At 40.3% G+C, this 10,462-nt stretch overlaps 1 protein-coding gene across 1 annotated transcript in view; it reads right to left on the reverse strand.

The window, feature by feature from the left end:
* Positions 1–3,908: 3,908 nt before the first annotated feature.
* Positions 3,909–10,462, reverse strand: part of LOC117953270 (putative methyltransferase DDB_G0268948) — a 7,146-nt gene continuing 592 nt past the window's right edge. Inside the window, exons 2-6 of the mRNA XM_034886124.1 lie at positions 10,204–10,364; positions 6,931–7,147; positions 5,097–5,200; positions 4,428–4,565; positions 3,909–4,133 (exon numbers count right to left, since the gene is read on the reverse strand). Of these exons, the coding sequence (XP_034742015.1) occupies positions 4,037–4,133; positions 4,428–4,565; positions 5,097–5,200; positions 6,931–7,147; positions 10,204–10,364 (717 nt within the window). The 3' untranslated portion in view covers positions 3,909–4,036. The remainder of the gene's footprint in view (positions 4,134–4,427; positions 4,566–5,096; positions 5,201–6,930; positions 7,148–10,203; positions 10,365–10,462) is intronic.

Raw genomic sequence — 10,462 nt, forward strand, 5'->3', positions numbered from 1 at the left:
AGTTGCTCGGTATTGGTACATCCATTCATTCACATCAGACTGGGATTGTGACTGAGGTGACAGTAGCCCTGGTGGCTCTAATCTTAATCACGTCAAAACAAAGTGTTACACTGGGGGCTTTGCTCTCCCTGCTGGACCACATGACCCAGATGTGAGTGTCTACTAACTCTACAACAACATGACTAATGCACAAGTCATGATAAAACACCCTGGTTTATGCTGTGTTTGCTTTCTGCTGAACTTTTGCTCTAAGCTATAAAGATAAAAAAAGAAGAGCTGAACTCTATTTTAAATACATTGAAAGAACTTACTATTTTTGTGCAAGCCAAACACAAGGTTCAAAATAATGGGCATACAAACACTGTCAGGCCACTGTTGCTTCTGAGAAGTATCTTTGTTTATATCAACTTCACAAGCACAGATTTGTCATTTGAGAAAAAGACACTGCCCCTGCCCCCAGCCCCGACACATTGCAGGACAGACACTAGATGAGTGGGCCCTAACTGTTGTTTTCTCTTAGGGTCCCAATGGATCGCAATTGTCTAGCTGAGACTCAGAAATAGAGTGTTTAACTTTATAGCAGTAGGGCACTGACAGAGAAGAAAGATTGGTGGCATTAGATTGTTGCACTGTCCTCAGGCATGTTGAAATATGATGTAATGTGCAAAGTATGCAAGTACTAAGAGTCTATCTGTAATGTAATAATTGTATTGTAAATTCTAACTGTAATGTAATGTCTAAAGGTAATGACTATAATGTCTAACTGTAATGTTTATCTGTAATGTAATGTCAATCTGTAATGTCAGTAATGTCACACACTAAGACTAACGTCATCAAAATAAATAGAAAAAATGCATATGGAGCCAGAGTGTGCACTTTTTTCTGACCTTTAGGTATACATCCAGTGATCACCACCTCACAACAGCCCTTGGTGTGCAATACTTTGCTAAATCAATATTTCCTTTTATAAAACTGCAAATACATATACTACTCTATATATACCCAATGTTGATGACCAATGTTTTTTGTGTACATGTGTTTAAAAGTGAATTCTGTGACCGAGACTGAAACACTGTATTATAGAAGGAAGGATCAAATCTTGACAAGGCAAATTTTAAAAACAGATACCTTCAACATATGACTTGAAGCTGAGTCTGTGGTGAAAAAAGATCTGATTTCACAGGGTGGGAAGGGAATGTTTTCCATCAGTGTTCTTCCAGACAATAGCACGATGTTTCTAGCTCTGAGGGGAACGTTGTGCTCAAACAGCTGCAACAACAGATAGTCAGAGAGGAAGGCATGTGCCATGTTTTTTTCAAATATAAACTCGTAGCTTCATTAAAACCTCGTTATCCGTTTGTGACGAATCACTCAACAGCATTTTAAGAATTTAGTTTTTTTAAGTTTTTAAATTTTTTAAGATATGTAACATTACATTTCTTAAAACATGAATTATAATTTACTAGGATTGGGATTATAGTTATGATAAAGATGTTTTAGCCCATCGCTGTAAAAAGTAGTAAGTAAACGGTGCTGATATAGAATATTTCTTTTATTCCAGTACGGTGCACTGCACGAATCAAGAATCATACACATTGTGACTAACTAAACTACTAACACCCATTTACCATTGTTGATCAACAATACTGTCTTTCCAGAATTTACCACGCACATACACACCGGAAACCGTAATAGCCCAAGGCCAAAAGATAAAATAAAAAACTGACAATTTTACGCCACTGTGCTACCAGGTGCAGACCATACATACATGCCACAACACTTGCATTGTTTGTAGGCCATGGGCCTGAAATTGATCAGGCCCATAAAATTGATCAAACAAAAACATTCTCTCACCAGTCCTTGTCAGGGTAAGGGATGGATACATAGGCCTCCCGGTATAACTCCACAGAGCTGGGACCAAGGTGGGGACTGCAGTAAGGCTCCAAGGCTGCATAAAACTGGTAAAACCCAGAGACAATAGCCCAAGGCCAAAAGATAAAATGCAAAATTGACAACTTTCCACCACTGTAATACCAGGTGCAGACCGTACATACATGCTCACTCACAACACTTGTATTGTTCATCGGCCATGGCCTCTGGTCCCGCCGGTGGCTAGCTATAGCACAACTGAAGGTCTTAGTCGTTGGCACTGGTTTTTGTAACAAATGTCTCCAGCATGGATTAAGATTGAAAAAGCCAGACCTCAAGTAACGGCATCTGGGATGTTTCTGTTTGTGAGAATTTGGATTAAAAAAAAAGGTACAGGATTCTGTCACATAGCAGATCTTTCCCACACAGATGTGAGAACAGACAGAGGGGGATTCACGTGACAAGCATCACAAACACTGCTAACGGCAACTGTGAGAATGGCAAAGATGCACAAATCAGACAGTGGGACGGCTAATCATCTAAATACAGAGATACTGGCCATTAAAAGGGATTTGGAGAGACTGCATGTTTCCCTGTCTCTGGTGTCTTCCATCAAACAGGACAATTTTAAATGTCAGTAGTATAAAGAAAGTGCATATACAGCATGCCCTGGTTGAAATGTATTTATTGAAATTATTTTTGTTTACATACGGCTAATGTATCTGTCAGTCAGTCAATATGAGGATGTAGTTTCCTACATGCAGAGTACCAATGATCACTTTTAATCAAATGTCTCCATCTAGTGGTATTTTGTAAACCTCTCCAAATCCTTTAATCATTGACTGACAGGGTGAGTCATCAAAAATGACCATTTACACATAAAGCACATCAATTATAACATTCAGACAAAAGATCCTCTGTGTATTTTACAAATCACTATAATGATGCTAACATCAATCCGCAGTGACCGCAGCACCAATGAGAGGAATGCTAGATGCAGATTTTGACAGAAAGACAAGAAGACATACTTTATTAATCCCTGAGGGGAAATTCCCTTTCCCCCCACTCTGTTATTTCACACATTACAGACACAAGCCTGAAGTACACACCAATACTAAAAGTTCCTATAGATATGCATTGTATGGAGAGGTTCCCAAGCCCATCCCAAGAGTGAGCGACTGTCTCCCGGAATAGCTGAAGAGTAGTTGTACATATGTGCATGTTTTTGCTATAGAAACAGCTGATCCGCTCTTCCTTAGTTTGACTTTAAAGCAATAGTTTGATAGTCTCAGAAAGTTGTCTCGCTCAAAATCATTACAGAAGATCAATACACTCTCATGTCTAAAAGAGAGGCATCACTCTTCTCATTTAACTTTCAACAAGAAAGTAAATAAGAGTATTTCCTACTATGTCAAACTATTCCTTTTAACTCTGCGACATTTGTGTACAAAACAGAATCTAAAGGTCCCATGGCATGAAAATGTCACTTTATGAGTTTTAAAAAAATTAACATTAATATGCGTTCCCCCGGCCTGCCTATGGCCCCCCAGTGGCTAGAAATGGCGATGGGTGTAAACTGAGCCCTGGGTATCCTGCTCTGCCTATGAGAAAATGAACGCTCAGATGGGCCGATCTGGAGTCTTGCTCTTTACGAAGGGGCAATGCTACCTCCTCTTTTAGGGGTTGAGAATTTGGCCCACCCATGAGAGAGAGACATCATGGTTTTCAAACAAGCAAACTGGCAGTTGGTCACACACCCACACACCCCCAGCCCGCAGAAATGGCTCGTCCTTAGGAAAGCTCATTGTGGGACTGGCTCTAGTGGCTGTAATTCTGCACCAAAGCTGAATTTTGGGAAAGAGACTTCAGATATGGTATTAGGGGACCACTAAGGTCTATATAAAAGAGACTTCAGATATGGTATTAGGGGGCCACTAAGGTCTATATAAAAGAGACTTCAGATATGGTGTTAGGGGACCACTAAGGTCTATATAAAAGCATCCAAAGAGCACCATCACATGCATCCAGTATATACATAGCGTATATAAGTAACAACTAGCACACTACGCACTACCATTCTGTTTTTAAATGTCCAAGAGAAAACCTTCAGACATTAAAGTTGACAAAAGGCCGGGTGGGGTGGCACAAGTTCCTGTGCTGGCAGTAGTCAGGCTTCCTGGGGTTTGCAGGCCAGAAGGTAGAAATACTTCACAGCCACCACTACCTCTGTCTCCACTGAGGTCACCCTCATTACGGACATCAACCTGAGGAGGAAGTGTGTCATCATTCAGTCAGAGGGGGACGTAACATATGTCAGACACTGGTAAAAGCCTTATATCTACAATATGGCAGTTTTAAAGATCCGTAAAAAAACGATGTAAAAATGTGTCTTTTTTCATGAAACAATAATATCCTTGATATTGATATGACATTCATAAATACAAGTCATAGGTCTACACTGCTTATTATCGTATTTACAGAGTGCATTGTCAAGTGTGTGGTATGCACACAGGTGTACTGTATACTGTACTGTCTGTGTGCTGCCATCAGGCATTAACCTTTGACAGATGTCCTGGGAGAGTGTTGTGGCTTTTTGCGGGTCCTCTCTCAGCAGCGCCTGATAGCTTGAGAATGTCTCCACCAACCCCATGTAGCTGGACAGAGGCATGGGTCTTTTTACCCACACACACTCTTGCCTGTAATACATATTTAATGACAACAGTGAGTATGTACAGTGGCTTGACTAAGTTTACACACCCATGCTAAAAAGAGAAAATGAGAGAGAAAAAAGGAATAAAAAAACATCTTTTGTAAATTGATCTTAATGCCTTAATTTAAAAAACTTAAATTAAAATAACCCCCCATCCTCACAAACCCTTCACCATACATAGAGATAGGCATGGGGAACTTTACATAAGCTCATCTGTCAATGCAAATCAAACCAGCTATTAAGCTAACTGAAATAAACCATGCCAATCTCTAGGTATGTGAGGATGGGGGGGGGGCTATTTTAATTCCAAAGGCCGAGGGAACTTTATCAGGATGCATAGTATCCTAAACCATGAAGTAACTGGCATTTAAGAATAATACTTATGCCCAATTATATACAATTCATTCACAAAGAAAATTGGTGTCCTTTAATTTATGTACATTAATTCAATTTTTTTTTTTCCTAAGCCAACAAGAGGGAATTAGCTGAAATTGATCAAACAAAAACATGCTCTCACCAGTCCTTGTCAGGGTAAGGGATGGATTCATAGGCCTCCCGGTATAATTCCATAGAGCTGGGACCAAGGTGGGGACTGCGGTAAGGCTCCAAGGCTGCATAAAACTGGTAAAACCCAGAGACAGGGAGTTCATCACTATAATAATAGCATGACATACTGCATATGTTTTATGCTAGCTATGTGTTTTGCATCATCTATCCAGAGTTAGTGTATGTGTATAGTCTGACTCATCATGAACTCATAATCCACATTTTTACAGTGTTTTGCCTTTTATCATCTAAAAAACATCTACAGACTCCGGCCATCCCTCTGGGACTCCGTGGCAGAATCCTGTCTGGGGTCCCCAGCAAAACCCTATTTGGGCTCCAGTATGTCTAAAACTCTGCCTTTCCTGGCTCCCAATTAATTCCCCCATCAAATATAAAATCCTTCTTCACACCTACAAATCCCTCCGTGCCCTGGCCCCACTGTACCTCTCTGACCTCCTCCATCCATACACCCCCCTCCAAACCAGCAGTCCTCAGACGCTGGCCTGCGTTCCCTTCCCCACACCAGACTCTGTACCTTTGGAGATAGAGCCTTTAGAGTTGCAGCCACATCCCTCTGAGACAGCCTCTCTGCAGATATCTGAAATGCTACATTTCAAAAGAATCTGAAACACCACTTGTTTACCACAGTCTACGACCTTCTTTAGTATAGCCACTGTCATTTTGTAAAGTGTCCTTGGGATTCATGAAAGACGCTACATAGAAATAACAGTTTGTATCATTATTATTTGAGATCCAATAGATGGTGCTGTTGTTTATTTCTGATTGAAGGCCATGAATTGCTCTGCACAGAAAATCCAGTAGAGTGTGATGTAAGGATGTGTCTGACGATGATGATGACAGACAGTATGATGCTGGTACTCTTGTACAAAACCCCAGCAGATATGCATTTACCTCAGAAATGCAGTTAATATTAGTGATTCAATTTAGTTTCAAAAGTGTAAAAAAGATTAACATTTCAATCGTAGGCCTTTTTTACAGCAGACATTTTGACATGTTACAGTGGGAAGAACATAATATAGGTGTAAATAATACAAAAAATAATGATGGCAGTTTTAAGGCCCTGGTAGCCTATTATTCATGCTGGCTCACTGTCACACTGTCATGGCTTACCTAGTCCACACGTACACATGCATTTTTAAAAACAGGCTTCTTCCTTTGTTTGTTCTAAAAAAAGAAATCCCGTCCATACATGCACTGTTTAGAAAAAATATCTGCTCTCCGATGGACGTGTCGGAGACCGGCAGTGTGGCGTGGCAGTGATGGATTATGCAGCAGAGCCCTCCGTGGCACATTCTGATGCCTCCGTTCCACTGTACAATGAAGAGTAACTTTATATTTATTTGACAAAAGGTAAAACAAACGTCCTGCTAGCAAGCCTGTTTTGGTCCCATCTGCCATTAAGAGAAATGTTGCCTCATTGTGATGCTAAACAAAATAGATAACGCCGCACGCTCCCACATTACAAGCCCAAAACTCAGTTTTCTCTGTCTACATAAACACTTTCAAAAGTCTTTACCCTGGCAGGAGTTTTTTTTAAGTTCTGTTTACAGTGACCTTAAACATCCACTGTGTATGGACGAAAGGCCAAATTGTATTTTTTTTTTTAAATCGCTGTGTAAGTGTGGACAAGGCCTAAGAGACGGGGCCGAGCCAGAGGGGGCAGCGCTATTGATAATGTTATCAGTAACAGCTTTATTGCCGAGCAGTCTAATATCCATCTCTGTGCAGCTATGGAGGGTCTACTGTCACGATAACTTCTCTCAGATGAACGTTTTTGTAAGCACCTCTTTGCAGACTTGGTTGAGTGTATCTGAGCAGCAGTCCGGGTAGCTGAGCTCCATGTTAACGGTGTAGTTGATCAGAGCCAAGCAGCCATTGGGCTTCAGGACCCTGTGGGCCTCATGGAGAAAACGTGGTCGGTCGAACCAGTGGAAGGCAGACATTGCTGTCACCAAGTCCACCGAGCTGTCAGCCAATGGCAGCTCCTCGGCCACACACTGTCTAAAGATGGAACAGTAGCAAAAGCCAAGTCACACTTCTGACTACTGCTTAAAGCACAAAGGATACAAATGAACAGGGGTTTCAGGTACTAGCTCTTGAATTGTCAAGCTATTTTTTATCTAATATGCAGTACAACAAAACCCGGTTGTCTTCTAAACAGCAAAGCCTGAGTCTGATGAGGCAGAAGCCAGATTACTCATGTAATTTTTTTTAAATTGTTTAGTAAAACTATTTAAAAAAAAAAAAAAAAAGATGGTTGTTGGGTTTCACAGGTGAAAAAGATCTTATAATAATTGCAGTAATTTGAAAACTCATTACTACAGAATATAATTGCATAATTTATTTTAAGGAACACAGGATATCATTTTTATTTTTCATAGAAATATTCATTTTAAAATGCCTTTTTTAATAGTCTGTTTTTAAGCGACATGATGGTATTTAATTGGTATTTCCCAATGAAATGTGTAGTTAAAGTTTTATTTCATAATTATTTTTTTCATTTAAACCTGCCTCGGATTGGCTTACCCTGGAATTTTTAGCCTAATCCTAACCAATCTAATCAAAAGAATGCAACAAGCACTAGCCAATCAGAGGCAGAATAGGGTGGGACATTCCTTCACCATCCATAGATTTTCCTCTGTAAAATCGTCGTTTTCAGACTTCAGTTAAAACTTGAGAGTAATTGGCTGTGTCACTCCCCAATGTGAGTAGAGGGCAGATTTAAGTCCCGCATGCTCAGATTTAAACGGTTTACGGCATAACATGTCACACATACTGAAATTTCGTGAAATTCATGAAATAATAAACTTCTCTCATTACAAACAATGACAGAAGATGGGAATCATTTAAAAAACGTTTTAGCTATCTATGATTGATTGATTGCTAACGTTAGCTCAAAACGCCATTCAAGTGACAGCCTTTGTTGTGTTTGATTCCTAACTTGTCAGCAGTGAACCAACTTCCTTAAGTAGGTCAATTTTTACTGTATTGACATTACAGAAATCTCTTGTTAGCATCCAAGGGGGTAAGCCTCTCCTCTCTAAGCGTAGCTCTGATGGCGCCATTTTAATGCTCCAAAGCCATCACCCGCCGTTAGCATCCCATTGACTGACATTCATTTTGACGTCACTTTGACAGTGAATAACTTTACATCTGAAGCTTTTTAGGCGTTTTATTAATTGTCCAATGTTAATTTAAAAAAAAAATACAACAACGTATAAAAGGCTCCATTACCTTATACCTCATGTTATGGCTACGTAGCATAAGTTTTTGTGAAAATAGGCTAACAATTGTGTCATAACCACTCAACTTACTGTTGCATAGCAGAAGAATCACTGTAATGTACCGGGTAAGCTCGCGGACAGTTTGGACTTACTAACGTGAACAGACCAGTAAAGGAAATTAGAAACTCTTTTCCGGTGATGGCTGAGCGTTACTGAGCAGCCTCCAACTGAGCTTGAGGACGTAGATGTGACATGGGCAACCTATCTGAAAGTTGTAAGTCTTCTGGTAGCTTTGCCAAGAGAAATCTCAATCATTCCCAATCGTGCGTATGTATATGTTAGGAGATAACATAGGCACAGGCTAATTACTGCTACTAATCTAAATGCTAGTTAACATTAATAATTAAACCTAAACAGCTGAGGTAAGTGGAAACTATCTGCGAGCTTCTCCTGACAATACCGTGATTTTGTCAGGATGTGACAGCAATTTGCATGGATATGACACAATTGTTAGCCTATTTTTACAAAAACGTCCGCTACGGAGCCATAACGTGAGATACACGGTAATGGAGCTTTTTATACATTGTCGTTTTTCTTTAGAAATAAACAACGGCCAAATAGAGTCTCTAAACACTTCAGATGTAAAGTTATTCACTGCCAAAGTGACATCAAAAATGAATGGCAGTCAATGGGATGCTAATGGCGGGTGATGCTTCGTAGCATTAAAATGACGCCATGGGACCTACGCTTAGAGAAGAGAGGGTTGTCGGGACACGATCCGTCCTGCCTATATGATACGTTCTGCGCATGTGCACTGTGTTCACGCATGCGCACATGATATCATGATGAACGCGGATTTAAGACACTGCAAGATCTGTCCCCTTAGATATTTAAAGAAAGTCTGTTTGCCTCCACCGGAAAGTTAACGTTAGATTAGCTAACAGCTAATTTGGCTAACCACTAGCTGAGACAGCATGTAAAATATCTTCAAAAGTTAAAGTAACCGTTTAAATACATAACAGCTGTTACGTCAGTTGTACTTTACTTGTGCTCTTTTTAAAATACAATCACTCAATTCTTGTCTTATTTATTACTGTAAAGTCTTAATTTAGCTGTAGCTTGCTTTTCCCAGTGTTTAGTTTGAGTAACGTTATTTTAGACTGAATCAAGCTGTCAGCTTGCGGTTAGCCGAAACACCTGTTAGCTAAACTAACATTGTTAGCTTTCCGGTGGAGGCTAACAGCAGACCGCTACTGTGAAACAAATTGTGCAGTGCCGTAAATCCTCGTACATCATGATCATATTGAACATGCGAAGAACCGACCGTGCAGGCAAGACGGATCGTCTACAGACAAGGCTAACCCCTTTGGATGAGAGTCCAGTCAGACCCATAGACAGTTAAAGCTTTGGTCAATGCAGATGTGAGTTGTGAATGCTCTGATTTAAAAAAAAAAGAAAAGAAAAAGAAAATTTGGAATCCATGAAATAATAAACTTTTCTCATTACAAACAATAACAGAAGGTATAAGATACGTTTGAGCTATCTATGATTGATTGAATGCGAACGTTAGCTCAAAACGCAAATCAACTGACAGCCTTTGGTGTAATTTATTGCTAACTTTTAGCCAGCAGTGAACAAACGTGGTAAAGTAGGTCCATTTTTAATTAATGTATTGATATTACAGAAATCTATCGTCAGGATCTTGCATACTACTTGTCGCAGAATAACGCACGCGCAACTCACAACTTTACTCGTCGTGTAGTGACGCATGCGCGACTTAAATCTGTACTCGACTTCTATCGGGGAGTGACAGGCTGGGTCATGCTTACTTACCTATACGTGATGTTTGGCTCTTTAGCATTCTCCAAAGCCACTTCCACCTGGGCAGGACTAACGTCTGTCCCCACCACCGAGGCAAAGTGTTTGGCCAGCCGCACCGTGCCCTGTCCTGAGCCGCAACAAACATCCACTGCCAGCTCGAAGGGATGTCCTTTCTGGACATATATTTCGTGGAGTATACACGATTGGCAATACATACATCATAAAAGCATCTTCCTCCTGCCTGAAAAATACTGGCTCACACACTTATGGC

The sequence above is a fragment of the Etheostoma cragini genome, chromosome 11 (genome assembly GCF_013103735.1).
Source record: "Etheostoma cragini isolate CJK2018 chromosome 11, CSU_Ecrag_1.0, whole genome shotgun sequence".
NCBI lineage: Eukaryota > Metazoa > Chordata > Actinopteri > Perciformes > Percidae > Etheostoma > Etheostoma cragini.